General features: G+C 42.5%; 2 protein-coding genes and 1 long non-coding RNA gene across 3 annotated transcripts in view; 2 read left to right on the plus strand and 1 right to left on the minus strand.

Annotated features, from left to right (window-relative positions):
• The window catches only part of plekhf2 (pleckstrin homology domain containing, family F (with FYVE domain) member 2), a 33,401-nt gene extending 28,690 nt beyond the window's left edge, over positions 1 to 4,711 (minus strand). Inside the window, exon 1 of the mRNA XM_017714381.2 lies at positions 4,255 to 4,711. The gene's annotated coding sequence lies outside the window, so the exon portion shown is untranslated. The remainder of the gene's footprint in view (positions 1 to 4,254) is intronic.
• On the plus strand, positions 4,711 to 5,299 carry LOC119263001. Its single transcript, XR_005130041.1, has 2 exons — positions 4,711 to 4,882; positions 4,974 to 5,299. It is a non-coding gene; the product is annotated as an uncharacterized LOC119263001 (long non-coding RNA).
• Positions 5,300 to 10,553: 5,254 nt separating this feature from the next.
• LOC108437327 (beta-3 adrenergic receptor) lies at positions 10,554 to 11,717 on the plus strand. The gene has a single exon (XM_017714355.2). It carries the CDS (start codon positions 10,635 to 10,637, stop codon positions 11,622 to 11,624), a length of 990 nt encoding a protein of 329 aa, XP_017569844.1. The 5' UTR covers positions 10,554 to 10,634; the 3' UTR covers positions 11,625 to 11,717.
• The last annotated feature ends 4,640 nt before the right edge of the window (positions 11,718 to 16,357 follow it).

Below are 16,357 nucleotides of genomic sequence, written 5' to 3' on the forward strand. Positions count from 1 at the left end.
AAATGCAGAACAACGTTTACATTAGACTATAGTTACTTGCTATGTGGATTAATCATTTTAAAAATGCTTTGTTGATTCTGGAATTTACTGTTGGTCAACAACTGCTGTTATAACCAACAAAAACGCTGTCTTTTTTATTAATTAAAAAAAAAAAAAAAAAAAAAAAAAAAAAAAAAAAAAAAAAACAGTACACAGTGCTGGGGGAACTGCATTCAGCATAATTTATAGCGGGGATTTTATCACAGGATGCTTTTTCTTCATTTCAATAAGCAGAAATTTTACACTACAATTTTATACAATTTTCACTAAAGTAGGGAATTACATGGAACTAGGAATGCCTCAATCCAGAATCTAAAGCCTCTGATACGGAGTTTAGACAGAGTCTAGTGCAGCATTTGTATTTTCATAAGGTAAACTAAGATGCCAATCCCCGCTGCAGTAAAGTCACACAATTCATTCTGTGACGAATGGGGCGCTCTAGGCTGATAAGATTTGGTTTTTTTGTTTGTTTTAGTTTTTTTTTTTTTTTAGGAACTACTTTCTCAAATTATTATTTGCTTACATCTTTAAAATTTACTATTATCCAATTTAACTGATGTACCTGATTATTTGTCAACCCCTTTTACATGTTGCAGCAAAATCACGGTGCACAGTGATAAACTCTTAACTGACATCGTTTGTGGTTTTTTTGGACTGTTTGTGTGAAAAACACATTTACTGTTGTAAATACACTTCAATTTCAGACAAAGTAGTCTGCTCCTCTCTCCGTTTTGCGTGCGCCCCCTTTGTTAAGCCTGTCTGTCTGGGCAACTCCTACACAATGGATCTGGGTCTTATTGGCAAATTTAAACAGTGTAGTAGTTGTGAAACTCTTGCCATTACTCTGTACGCTAACTGCTGATTTACTAAATCACAGCTGCCCAAAGTACAAAGATTAACCAATAAAATCAACCCCCAAATAATCATGTACGGATCACCTACTGCCTTTCACAGCACGCAATGAATGATTGTTAAACCTTTCATGTTTCTAGCTTTTATTATTTATTAAGTTATCTGAATACCGTTTGATACACTTTGAATACACACAATTTCTTACTAATTATTTTCTGATATTTTCACCTCATGTCCTCCTTTTCACTGGATTGCTAATAAGCTTTGCTGTCAAAAAACAGTGTAGTGTGGCAGAGAGTTTGCCCTTCACTTTCTAGCACCTCTAACTGCCAACTCACAAACAAACAAGCCCAGAAAAGTCAAACACGTATAAACATTATGATCATTACAGCCCCACAGGGTGGATTATGTGCATAATCATAGGCTCACCTTTACAGAGCCAGGCGCTAGAAAAAGACAGCACTTCTTATTTACACACCTATTCCCATAAAACAAGCATTTCTCTTACAGCCAGTAGCGATGTAGTCTGAGAAATACTGCAGTCACAATCACCTGACTACAGTGTACTTTGGACAACTGGCTTTAAACAAGGCAAAAAAATGGGTCACACAGAACACAATACCTAGTCTAGGATTTAGATGACTATGGAAGGAAAACCGGTTTTTCTATCAAATGGAATATAAACCGGACAAAAACATTCTATGAATTACGTTTAAGTTAAAACGAAAACAACCAGCAGTGTCACATTTAAAAATACTATCAAAAAATATGAACACAATCATTTTTATTCAACACTTCACATACAGCACTGTACTAACCCCAGTTAAACCCAAGCCTAACGTTGTAATGAAACATGCAGTTGTTCAGCGTCTTTAAAGTACTGATAACACCCACAGTCATTTATCACAATATGATCATATTCTGCTGTATCTCCAATCTCAGCCAGTAAGTCACTCTGGCTGGAGGTTACTGAGAGCTGAGATGTTTCCGGATAGTTTTCCACTTACTTAAACTAAGATGAGTAGGTTGGGTTTTCTCAGTCCTGGTCTTGAAGTGGCCCTGCATTGTTTTCCTACCTACAACCCATCTGATCCAACTCCAAAAGAGCTTAACAACTAGCTGCTAAATTTGAAAGAGGTGTCACAACAAGGAAAACAAACTGTACAATGCTTAGACCAGGGCTGTGAGCAGAAAAATTGTTTCATTGCAGTCTAAGGGTTTTCTATTATTCACTAACAGACACAAATACTTAGGGATGCACTGATGTGGGAAATTGTATCCTGCCTTCCGCAACCCAGAAGGAGAAGCGGCTTAGAAGATGTGTGCTTGTGTGTGTTGTGCGAAATTGTGAACAGAGGTAAATACCCGATAATTTCCATGTGCGTGTCTGTCTAGATTAAAATAAACACATCAAGCACTGGTCAAATCTGAGTATCTGTCCGATGCCAATTATTTCGCAATAACTGATATATTTTGGTTCACCTGTAGAGTCACAATTAAAAGATGTTAAAACTGCTATTTAATATTTTACCTACTGCACTGTGGTAAATCCAATGAAACAGGTCTAATTCTGACGTCTTTATAATGAAACACGTCGTTGTTCAGTTTTCTTTATGATACCCACACTATGCTCAGAAACGCATATCATGTATCACTAAGAAAAAACGATCACAATAACAATATCGTTACATTGTAAACCCCTGCCGATATGATTCAGACATTAATGGGCATCCCTACAAATACAAGCTAAAGGTGGTCATTAACTGATCAACAGAACCAGGGGAGTGTCATACTCCTGAGGGTCATAGTGCTGCTGTGTGTTTAATCTAATATAATCTTGGCTTTGCAATTAGCTAATGCGTTGAATCAGGTCCATTACATCAGTGAAAACAGTCAGCTCGGCAGCGCTGCGGTCCTCCACACTGCTGACCTAAAATGTTCCACTTCTTACCCACTGCCCTGCTTTCTGTGTAGGTGTGTAGGTGATGAGTAATAACAACCTATAGGGAGCACAATAGACCAGTGTTCTCCATGACAGCTAGACAGACTAACATGCGCATTCACATAGGTTAGTATGTGGACACTGGTGAAACGCAGCCCTGTGTAATCTCTGACCTCAATATCCCTTCATATGAATGACTTACTGGTTACACACACAGTACTGTGTGAAAGTCTTAGGCACCCAAGACACATTTTCAAAATCTATTAATTTGTGTCTGCGTTTATTTGCTGAGATAAGTGTTAATATTTGAATAAACTACATTCAGAGAATATTCATTAATAATAATGAATTCATTATTAAAAGCAGCTCCTGGTTTGACCAATCAGTGCTTCAGTAAATTGCGCTCATGGTGTAACTGAGGATATTAACAAGTCTCTGTGGTGGCTGTGAAGGTGTCAAGGAAAAATATGGACCCAAGAAAGTCTGGTTACTTTTGATTGTTTTTATGTTTATTTGAATTATGAATATGACTTTATTCTAATGTATATTGGGATAAACTCGCTGCTGAGGTCAATTGTTTACAAATTTGCCCAGATGCCTAAAACCTTCGCACAGTGCTGTATATCACTGGTATATGACTGATATATCACGTCTAGGCAAGTTATATGTGGCTAAACTGAAAGAAAACGTAGTAGGTTTTACTAATAAATACATCCCAAATTATTGTCCAACAAGTGGGTCCGCTAACCCGACTGAGACGAGCTAACGAAGCCTTCCGTTTTGCCCAAAACTTTTCGGAAGAGGCTCTTCACTTCGCCCGAATTCCCATAAACTCCGTTTACCACTGTGACAAAAACAACACATTTTGTAACAAAAGCTACAGAAATGCGCGGCCCTCCACACTTAAAAGGACAAGTTTATGAGACGCGACCTGCTGGTCTCGCTAGCGTTAGCGTTAGCGTTAGCCAGCCCCACCGAGCGAGCTGGTTTCGGTCCTTAGGGAAGTTAGTTAGCTCCTAGCCAGTTAGCGAACTAAACCTGCCGTGTTGTTTGGATGAGAGCCGCTCGTCTGCGCCTGAAACCTGTGACCTTATACTCAGACAAACAGATCTCTGTGCTGTTTAGCTAGGTTAGCGACGCTGCCTGTCAGCCAACGCCATAAGCACAGCGACAGCAGCTGGAAGGCTGTGTAGTGAACTACGGGCAGGCTGGCTAAGCCTGGCTAGCGTCAACAGCAGAGGGTACAGTTACTCCGTTAGCTCGCTAGCGCGCGGCTGTGCTCGCAGAAAAGTTATTTTTTACCGAAAATTAGAAGATAACTTCGCGGCCAGTTCTCTTGAGTGCCAGGGTTTGGGTGCCTAGCTAATCTGACAGTCACGAATGAAGTAAATATCCGAGGCCAACTTAGGTTACAAACTTACCCAGCACGGCGACCGACGGGCGGGCGGACGGGCGGCGTTTAATCCGGGCAGCAGCCGCGCAGCGACCGGAGACTCTCTCAGTGACAGCAGTGAAATGTAAAATCCAAATCACGCTATTGAGTTAGTCGGAGTGCTTCTTCGGAGCCCTTCCAACTTTTCGGACACTTTTCCGTGCAGCCAGGGGTAAAAGGGTAACGGCAGAGTCCGAAGCGCTTAGCAGCAATATGGCTGAGTGTGCTGCGGAGTGGAAGGGAAGGGAATGTAGGCGCCACTGAGTCAGTGTGGGAGAAACGGGCAGCCGCTGCTCGCTCCTCTGCACTGATCCTCTACTAGTCAGACAGGGCGAACACTTCTTAACAACATTCAAACGAACGCGTGCCACACACCCCTGCTAACGTCCGCAGCCTGTGCTCGAAACTGTCTCGGCTATTTTCGGATTCCTGCGTTTCTAATGCGCTCAGGAAGTGTCGAGAGCCACAGTCTGCCCGATCTCACTGAACTGTAAAACAGATCCAGACACCGATCACGACCGCAAGAGCCCAGCGAGGCTCTTCCAACCACCACTGACACCAACAGTAGCACAAAGCCAGAAAGTGGGATTTCACACTACACCATGGCTGAGTTTACTGTGAGTAACACTGGACAGTTTAGCGCCAGGAGTGAGCGCAATTCTGTCTTACGCGATTTGGGCTTTTTGTGTTTTCTCTTTTTCTGTCCAGCCACAGAGAGTCATAACAGAAAGCAGAAGTAGTCTTGCGAACGGCTAAAGACTAAGTTCTCGGTGGGGCGGCAACAACGTCTCACGAGTCAGTAACACTTGAAGACATTTCTTCATCTATTTCATTTGTCTAGTCATTTGTACACGTTGACAGGTGTAAATACAGAGAATGCGCCCACTGTTCATTTGCTAAATTTAATAGGGGCACTGGGCCACACGATATAATGTAGCCTGTGCAAAAGTTATGGCACATTTTATCCTTCCTGTTTTTCCAACATGTTAAACTTCACAAATAAACGGAAATTTTCCACTAAAACTTGCAGAAAATGTCATGTTTAAGTTAAAAGCTAAAACATGCGTTCATGTGTTTTCATTTAGTAAAACAAAATGTGGTTTGACGAGAGGTGTTCAAACTTTTGCACATGACTCTATCTTTTATATCTGTTCACTAATGACATTGGTATATAGAGTAGTACTGATTTTCAGTTTTAGCAATCATTTTTAGTGAATATCATCCTTGTTATAACGGCCATACAATAGCCGTTCAACTGGTTTTGTAGTATTTTGTGAACTTTACTCAAGGTGACAGTTAACTATAATCAGGGTTGGGGAGAAAAATCGATTCTTAGGTGCATCACGATGCGGACGTGAACGATTCTGAATCGATTCTTAAATGTCAAAAATCGATTTTCTATATTTTAATTTATACCGTAATGTTGACGGAACATAAAAGGAGGAACTTGGAAGTGGATAAGTGCAGCGCCTGGACAGTCTGTAGCGGCACATAACAAGAACACAGCTGGATGAGCGAGAAGTCCGACCGGCTCTGCGTTAAAGCCAGGCTCGGTCAGGAGTCACAACCTAAATGATAAAAAGAACCATTTTGTCCTTTCAACAAAAATAAAACTACCCTGGGAGCCACAACATTTAATTCCCAGTATGTCTCAGTGTGTGCGAATGTGCTACTGTAGGCTAAAAAACATAAATGAAAACACAGACTTACTTTGCTCTGCTTTAAGTTTAGCTATAGCCGCTTTCCTCACCTTTCCGACAGGAAAATTCTCCTCAGAACTAGAAGTTTCTTGTAAATGTCTCCCAATGTTCGATTGTTTTACGAGGCTTAAGTGGTTTCTCATTCTCCAGCTTCTTGTTTGAATTTTCCCATTCCACCTTAAATTCTGCCTGAGGTGCCAGAATGTAAATGCGGCACCATTTAACATGAAATGAAAAAGTTCAACAGAGAAGCGACTTCATCTTCGCAGCTTTTTAATGTTTGACAGTTTCTCACTGCAGATTTAACGTTCCAGGAAACCAACTGCGCTGCTTATACATGCGAATAAGTCCAGTCGTCTCCAAATGTTCGTCTTAAATCTCTCTCTTTGCCTTTTAATTAGATACTAGCCAGGCAAGACTGTGTCCCAATTCACTTGCTACAACACTACCATTTGTTTTATTAACAAAAGATATTGGAAGTAAATTCATTGTAGATCATTATTAATACTTTACTTTAAAAGTCATCACACAGTGAGAAAAAAGAAATCCTGTATAGAAAAAAGTTGCATCGATAATCATTTTTTTAATCGCATCGCAGCCTCTGAATCGCAATCGAATCAAATCGTGAGGCGCCTAAAGATTCCCACCCCTAATTATATACATGTTTTGAAACAGTTTCAAATACATTTAAAAATAAAACAAATAGTCATTTTCGTTTTCGAGAAATGTGTTTGCTGTCTGCTTAACATTTACAGCATTTACAGTGTAAGGCTTCATTTTAGGAGACAAAAGCAGAACCAACAGTCCAATGAAAACAAGCTATGCATGTAACACATTCTTTTAGCATATAGACTAGCAGGACTCAGGAAACATTACATCAACAACATCAACTTTATTAATGCTGACTTACTTAAACTTAAATATCATCTGATATCATGACGCTGCGTTTAGTTGGGAAGTATTGCAATATAGAATTTAATCTGTATTACCCAGTCCTAATCTGAGATTCAGACCTCTTGTGATCGCAGCCGGAGATCGGTGATCTTAGGCCTATTCCCTGTTGTGGATGTCTGGAGGGCAGCTGTGCGGTGGCAACTGTCGTCATACGCTGTGTGTTTCATACAGGTGCAATGTTCAGTTACAGTGCTGCTCTGCTTTCTCAGCACCAGAGTCTGGCCTTTGAAGTTGTTCATGCAGCAAGTCATTCTGAGAATATTTTTTATTTGGCTTAATTTCCTGTGTATCCTTCGCTTTTTTCATTCTGTCATCATCATTTCTGCCACAATGAAGATACAAGAGATCTGGAATGTATAAAAGATGCGTTATGAGAGTGGTGATGAGGTGAGATGGTCAGCAGAGTCTTTTTTCAGGATCAGAATCAAGCTTCATTGGCCAGGTATGCTTACAAATACAAGGAAAATAAAACATGCATTCCTACCATCACTCACTTATACACCTACACACACACACACACACACACACACACCCATACACACTGATACACATGCAGTCATACCTGTAAACCCTTTTATAGATTGTCATTATTGCTAAGTGGTTTAGTGTGAAATGCACAGGGTTATACCATCATCACATAATTGTCTCCCAGTAATATCAGATCAGACTACAAAACATTTTGCTATGAGATCAGGATTTCTTAGTCAGTCACATAAAGTGATTTTATTGACACTCTATATAATGCAATATAAGTACTGCATGAATTCTTAATGGAAAAGAACAGATCACTAAGAAATCATGTGATAGTTCTCTGATTACATTGCAAAAGGTGACAAAACCAAAAAGTGTATTTGCACAGATTTACATGTAGGTCTTTTTGGTGTTTCAGCTCTTTGTCGCCTCCACCTGTCTCATTACAGAAAGTTCAGAATATTCATTGCTGATAAACAGTCCTGTATCTGAAATGAAGAACGCAATGATCTGTAAGTTATGTTTGAAGATGTGTAAGTTTATTCTAATAGTTATTTATTAATAAATAGATGTTAACATTATTGAAGCACTATCTGGTTGTTTTTCATAAAATAAAAAATAACTGTAATAACTTAATGGGGAAGTCCACAAATCTAGCAAAATTTCTGCATATTTATATCGTTAAATGTCAACAAAGTCATTTAGAGTGGTTTGGTGTGAAAAAATGCGCTGAGTCAGAATTGTTCACAGTGGTGGTGATAGGAACCAGATGTCTGAAGAGTTTAATGCTTCTAAAAGCCCCATCACTGGAAGTTATTACATGAAATGGTTATGAATACATTACCTGAAGACTCAACCCTTGTTGTATAATAGTTTTGAGAGACGGTTTTGGCCTAAAATGTACACTATATTTCCAAAATTATTCAGTCACCCATCCAAATCATTGAATTCAGGCATTCCATGGCCACAGGTATTAGAAGACCAAGCACCTAGGCCTGCAGACTGCTTCTACAAACTTTAGTGAAAGAATGGGTCCAGTCATGAAATTTCCTCACTACTAAATATTCCACAGTCAACTGTCAGTGGGATTATAACAAAGTGGAAGCGATTGGGAATGACAGCAACTTAGCCATGAAGTGGTCGGCCACGTAAAATGACAGAGCAGGGTCAGTGGATGCTGAGGCACACAGTGAGCAGAGGTTGCCCAAAGAGGTTTACCTCCAAACTTCATGTGGCCTTCAGATCAGCTCAAGAACAGCGTAGAGAGTTTCATGGAATGGGTTTTGATGGCCAAACAGCTGCATCCAAGGCTTACACCACCAAACGCAATGCAAAGTGTCGAATGCAGTGGTGTCACTGGACTCTAGAGCAGTGGAGACGTGTTCTCTGGAGTGACTAATCATGCTTCTCTGTCTAGCAATCCGATGGATGAGTCTGAGTTTGGCGGTTGGCATGAGAACAGTACTTGTCTGACTGCATTGTGCCAACTGTAAAATTTGGTGGAGGGGGGATTATGGTGTGGGGTTGTTTTTCAGGAGTTGGACTCAGCCCCTTAGTTCCAGTGAAGGGAACACTTAATGCTTCAGCACCAAGAGATTTTGGACAATTTCATGCTTCCAACTTTGTGGGAACAGTTTGGGGACGGCCCCTTCCTGTTCCAACATGACTGCACACCAGTGCACAGAGCAAGGTCCATAAAGATGTGGATGAGCGAGTTTGATGTGGAAGAACTTGACTGGCCTGCACAGAGTCCTGACCTCAACCCGATAGAACACAAATGCGCTTCTGGAAGAATGGTCAAAATTCCTATAAACATACTCCTAAACCTTGTGGACAACCTTCTCAGAAGAGTTGAAGCTGTTATAGCTGCAAAGGGTGGGCCGACATCATATTAAACCCTATGCATTAAGAATGGGATATCATAAATTCATATGCGTGTGAAGCCAGACGAGTGAATACTTTTGGAAATGTAGTGTATTTTATTTTATTTTAAATATTTTATTGTGGAAAATTGGGTACTTTGCTATTATTAAAGAAAAGATGGGTATTCTGAGTGTAGATGATTAATAGCTTTACAGAGAATCAGTAACGTCAACAACGTATCAATGAAGTAGCAGTGAAGTAGCAGTAGGGAAGCATCTGAATGCATTGAGGTAAATACCTTGAAGATATACTGTTCATACACTACTTACATTAATATCTTAACCCTAATCCTGACCCTTACCTCAACCTTAACCCAAAACCTAACCCTCATCATGGACCCAACAGTAGCCTTAACCTCAACCCAAAACCTAATCCTAACTTTAATCCTGACCCTCATCTCAACCCCAACCTTAACCCTAAAGCAGCTCATCCCAAAGGTGTTGGATGGCGCTCCATCACTCCAGAGAACCCAGTTCCACTGACCAGTGCCTGACTTTATACCCCTCTAAATGACTCCTGGCACTGGACATGGTGATCTTAGGCATGAGAGACAGTCAGAGACAGTCTACGGAAAACGTCATGTCACACATGTTCACACACGCGCACGGGACGAAGAGTGACATCTCGCGCGCTCTTCGCTCCACAAACACACGCGCTCACACCTCGCGCGCAGCAAGCTGATACACCGACAGGACGGTACCTGCCAGTGGCATTAAGATAGAAACAGTACAGCTTTATAACAGAAGACTCTCCACTTTCTGCTCTCCATCCACTCGACCCCTCCTCCTGCGGCTGCTTCTCTAAAACAGCAGGAGATCCTCAGGCTGCTGGACTCCTCCGACTCCTCCTCCTCCTCCTCTTGTGGCTGCATCTTTAAAACAGCAGGAGATCCTCAGGCTGCTGGACTCCTCCTCTTCCTCCTCCTCCTGTGGCTGCATCTCTAAAGGAGCAGGAGATCCTCTACAGACTGTGAGACTCCTCCTCACCCTCTTCTTGCTTCTCTAGAGTAGGAGGAGACCCTCTACAGACTGTGAGACTCCTTCTTCTCCTTCTCCTCCTACTGCTGTTTCTCTAAAGGTGCAGGAGATCCTCCACAGGCTGCTGGACTCTTCCTCCTCGTCCTGCAACTCCTCTTCCTCCTCCTGATCTAAAGGTGGAGATCCTCCACTAGGCTGCTGGACTTGTCCTCCTTCACCTCTTGCTGCTTCTCTAGAGGAGCAGGAGATCTTCTACAGCCTGTTGGGCTCCTCCTCCTCCTCCTTCTCCTCCTGCTTCTCTAGAGGAGCAGAAGATCCTCTTGAGGCTGCTGGACTCGGACTCTATGCCGGAAGACGTGTGCTGCTGTAGCGCGCTCGGCCGCGCGGTGGCGCTGCTCTTCATGGTGTTGCTGGCCGCCGCCACGCTGCTGGGCAACGCGCTGACTCTGGCGGTGCTGCTGGGCACGCGCCGCTACCGCACACCGCACGGCTACCTGAAGGCGTCTCTGGCCGTGGCCGACCTGACCGTGGGCGCGCTCGTGGTGCCACTGTCCGTGCACGCGGAGCTGGCGCTCGCGCTGGGCGGCCCAGCCCCCGCGTGGACGGCGCGCGCCAACGTGAGTGGAAGCGGCGGCGGCGCGCTGCACCCGTGCGCGCTCGTGGGCCCCGTGTTCGCGGGCTGCACACTCGTGTCCATCAGCACCATCTTCCTGCTGACCCTGGAGCGCGCCGTGGCCGTGCTCAGGCCGCTGCACCGCGACGCCGTGGTGACGCGCAGGCGTACGGGCGCGCTCATCGCGCTCTCGTGGCTCGGCAGCTTCTTCCTCGCCGTGTCGCCGCTGCTTTTCGGCCGCGACGTGGCGCTCGAGTATAACCCGTGCAGCAGGATGTGCACGTACGCGCCGCGCGCCGCCGCCAGCGCGCTCCTTCTCTTCCCTGCCTTCGACTTCACGCTGCTGGGCGCCGCTGTGCTCGTGAACCTCGTGTCTCTGGGCAGTCTGCGCAGACACTCGCGCCGCAGGAGGCGCCTGGCTGGGAACGAGTGCGCGCTCGCGGGCGCGCGCCGGCTGCCAAGCGGCGCGGACATCCGGGCGGCCAGGAGCATCGGCGCGCTCACGCTCGCCTTCACCGCGTCCTTCAGCCCCGTGGCCGTGCTGGTGGTGGGCAACGCGCGCGGCAACGAGTGGTGCGGCTTCTCCTTCTTCGCCTTCTGGGGGCTCGCGGCCAACAGCTGCTGGAACGTGGTGATCTACAGCGCGGGAGAGAGGCGCTTCAGACAGCGCGCGCTCAGACTGCTCACCGGGTGCAGAAACAAGAGCTCCACACACACATGACAGGCGCACAGCAACAGGCCTGTTTCAACACACACACACACACACACACAAGCACATACATACACACACACACGCAGACACACACACACACACACGCACATACACACACACACACACACACACAAGCACACACATACACACACACACACGCAGACACACACATGCTCTCTCACACACACACATGCACACACACACAGACACACATGCTCTCTCACACACACACACGCAGACACACACATGCTCTCTCACACTCACGCAGACACACATGCTCTTTCTCACACACACACACACACACGAGTAGATTCTACACAAATGGCTCTGCACAGACCACCAGAGGCTCAGCCAAAGGGGTGACCAGTGCCACCCTGGATGAAGCATGGCCACCCGTCTGGCTACCTCAGTCACAGAGTGAGGCAGCCAGTGATCATCAGTTATACTTAATAGTGAAAATGTGTCATCAGGTAGTTACCAGTCAGATATGAGATTAGTAATGACGCAGTTTTCAATAATAAACAAGCAGGTGAGTGAATGGGCACTGTGTCCCTTCAGCGGTGCTGCTCTGTGAGCTACGTCATAATAAAGAGGCTATTGGATGATGAGCTGAGTTATCTACAAAACATTAGTCAGCTATAACCATTTATCATGCTAACTTATTTCGTTTACAGTTGAATGCAGGCATGTAGGTCATCTTATACCAGGAGTAGTAACCCAAATGTTAAGAAGAGCCATTTTGTTCTTTCAATAAACATCAAACCACCCTGGGAGCCACATATAATGTCCATTTCACCATCTTGGTTGTGAATGTGTCTCAATATGTGCTGATGTATTAGTGTGGGCTAGAAAATATAAACGAAAACACAGACCAACTTTGCTGTGCTTTAAGCTTTAGCTCAAATATGGCTGCTTTTCTCGCATCTCTGACAGGAAACCCGTCCCCAAAAGTAGAATAGTTTTGTAAAACATCTCTCAACATTCGACGTTTTGCGAAGATGAACTCAGTTTTTCATTCTAATTTCTCTGTTCACCTTAAATAAGGCCTGAAGGTGGCAGAATGGAACTGCGGCACCGTTTGAGGTGGAACAGGGACATTCGAACGAGAAACTGACTTCATCTTCACGACTTTTTAGTGTTTGGCAGTTTTTCATTGGAGATAAGATGCATCAGGAAACCAGCTGAGAGCTCATAAATGCAAAAAAGACTTTTGGGGAGGCATATATTGGGATGTTGTACTGCCATCGAGATGATGTCTTTTCCAAGGAAGGCCATGGTTATGTTAGCAAAGCAGTGCCAAAGCTCATTCTGCACGTGCTACAACAGCGTGGTTTCATTGACACATAGTGTGTGCACTTGACTGGCCTACTTGCAGTCCAAATGTGTCTCCTATTGAAAATGCATCATTAAGTTGGGCATTGAAAACACTGGAAATCTTTTCTTTGTACTTTTGTCAGTCAAATAAAGGTACAGGAGAATTAACAAATCAGAGTCTAATTTTATTGCATTTCACAGAATGTCCCAGCTTTTCCAGAAATTGGGTTTGCAGTATTGACTGTACAGTTAACCAAAGTAATGTATGATCATATTACATTAAATATTATTCTGAGCACTTCTGTTGCTCTATGTATTATCACTATCCCCTGAAATAACACAGAGCACTCCCAGAGCAAAACAGTGCTACACCGTCACTGTGATGGGACTCTCAAGGGTACGTCTTCAGTACTTATATAGAATATAATTGTACCATAATCCATTGCAGTTGTATGACTCCACACACCGTGTCCTGTTTCCAGGCGTTTTGTTTTATTGTTCTATTCTTAAAGACTAGGCTATGAAAAGGTACAAATACATATTTCTTCCCTGGGAAAAACTTACTTAAGGTACACAGTTGGACCTTTGCTGTACCTTTGAGGGTACGGTTACCTTGTTTTTAACTTGATGAGCGAAACATGTTTCTGCACAGTATCTTTTTATCACAGTGTAGCTTTCTTATATACACAAGATAAAAGGACAACTTTCAGAACCTCATAATAAAATGATAAGTCTTTAATACAAATAATATCTTTAATGAGGCAAATAAACTGTACTCTGAAGTGAAGTTTCAGTCAACTGTCTCAAATGGCCACACTGCAAAAAAAAGGTATCTTGTAAGTAAAATTGTCTTGAATATAGTCAAAAAATATAACATTGCTCCTGTTGAGATTGTTGTAAACTTAATTTAAGATTATTTAACTTATTTCTAGACATTTTTTACTTGTTTGAAGTACTTTTATCGAGTGACATTTTCTCACTATGTTGGCAGATAATTTTGCTTGTCTTAAGAAATGAGCTTGAAACCAGCAAAAGTATCTGCCAGTATAGTGATAATTTTACTCAATTAAATGACCCGAAAACAAGTAAAAATGTCAGAAAATAAGCTAGAAAATCTTATAATAAGTGCACAACCACCCCAAAATGGGAAATGTTTGATAGATCAACTAGATTTAAGATTTCACTTGACAAGATATTTCTTTTTTTTTTTGCAGTGCACCTAATTGACCACTCTAAGTCCTATTCTATAAGAAGAGTTCTCTAAACGCTGCTAGGACCAGCACTTATGAGCGGTCAGGTAAATACTATTCCCAGTCCAAGTAACTGACTCATACTAACTCATACTATATGTCCAGAACTAAATATTCTTTTCAGTTAAGAATCCCCACTCAGAAAGCAGGACTAGTGTTCCTCCCTGTCTGGGAAACCAGCTGTGTATGTCCAAACGTTTCCAGATACCCCTTCTAAATAGTGAATTCAGCTACTTTAAGCTCCACCCATGACAGACACTCTGGAGGAGGATAACACAAGCCTAAGATCACCATGACCAGTGCCGAGAGTCAATTAGAGGGGTATAAAGCCCCACAGCACTGGGCTATTTAGCAGTGGAACTGTGTTCTCTGAAGTGATGGAGCTCCATACAATACCAGAACTGACTGTCCAACATGAGGTACCTGACCTCAATTATGCTCTTGTGGCTGAATGCAATCAAATCCTCAAAAACATGTTCCAACATCTAGTTCCCAGTGTACTTTAGCCATGTACTGCAGCAAGGGGGGAACAAACTCCCAAATAGTATCCTTGATTTCAGAAAAAACGTTATCTGAACAGGTGTCTACAAACCTTCAGGCATATAGTCTCTCACTTGAAAACCTCTTAAATTGTTAATCAAGGCTATTAATGCAGAACTAGAGCCCTGAATGACATTTTAAAGTGTTAGAGAGGGTTTTTTTCTCTCTTTCAAGCTGTCTTCACTTGACCTTCAGTATAAAGGTAATTACAGACTTTTGGTCTGCACTGATGATAATTAAATCCCACTCTGTCAGCCTGCCACTCATCACAAAAAACCCTCAACAATGGCTCCAAAGCTGCGAGAACAGGGCTTGAAACTGGGATTTTTTTTACTCTGGTATACCAGAGCTCCTATCTAAAACTGAGTTAGTATTACATATTTTATGCTATGTTAAAATGCTTTGCTGTAACCAAAGATAAGTAGAAAGTAATGCTCTAGTATATGAAAAAACAAGTATCTCCATTTTTTTGTGATTTTTCTCCCCCGCATCATTTGAGCTCAGCAGCTGTCCTTTACATTGTGTGAAAAAAATCTCTTCACATTAACTCACACTCATACAGGACCCCTCCTGTCACTGGGGCGGTACCCTCAAGGGTCCATCTCAGTCCCTTTAGTCAGGGAACATAACAACCATAATCCATTTAAATCATATTTTCTAGGCTGTACTGACTCCATACAGCCATCTCGTCTCCAGGTTTTTAAAATCTACTATCATTTTTAAAACATTAGATTATAAAATATATACAAATACATACTTTTCACATGGAAAAGCTTATTTAAGGTACACACCTGACCTTAAAACCACTGCAGTACCTTTGAGGGTACATTTACATTGTTGGTACCTTTATTTTAAAAGTAAAGAACATTGCTGCCGTCTCTTATAAAGCTGCCATTTTGGAGATACGTGTTTTTATTTGTACAGTGACAATATGGCAACAAGTCCAGTGCAACTATCAACTATTTCAAATCCTGATCAGACTGTATATGTCTTCACATCGCCTCCCTGGTTTTCCTCATGATTTAATGTACTCTTCATTAATTCTCCACTGTGGCCTCTGTGGTCCGCCAGGTTGTTGGCTGCTACTAAACTTGTTCGCTATTGCTAAACATCTTAAATCAAATAAAAAATATATATATATATATTAGTTTTGTGTTTTTTAACTCCAGGCACTGTCACAATGAAAAGCTACAGAAATCCAGATCTGAGCCCCTAGAGAACAAACCAAGCACAACAGTAGTATCAGACAGACAGACAGATAGACAGATAGATAGATAGATAGACAGAGAGATAGATAGATAGATAGATAGATAGATAGATAGATAGATAGATAGATAGATAGACAGACAGACAGACAGACAGACAGACAGACAGACAGACAGATAGATAGATAGATAGATAGCGAGGGAAAAAAAGCTTATCGGTGTTAATAATTAGACAGAAATTTAGATTAACCAACAAAAACTACATTTGTAAAACTACATATGTAGTACTTCACTACATTTGAACATAGCTAGTCCAATGCCAACTCTCTTGAAAAGATGGTTCTTCAAGTGTTCTTTAGTAAAGGGAATGACTAACCGTGAGGTATGCTGAAATGGTTCTTCAGTTCAATGCAGAGTATGTTACACAAGAAAC

This window comes from Pygocentrus nattereri, chromosome 3 (genome assembly GCF_015220715.1).
Source record: "Pygocentrus nattereri isolate fPygNat1 chromosome 3, fPygNat1.pri, whole genome shotgun sequence".
In the NCBI taxonomy this organism is placed as follows: domain Eukaryota; kingdom Metazoa; phylum Chordata; class Actinopteri; order Characiformes; family Serrasalmidae; genus Pygocentrus; species Pygocentrus nattereri.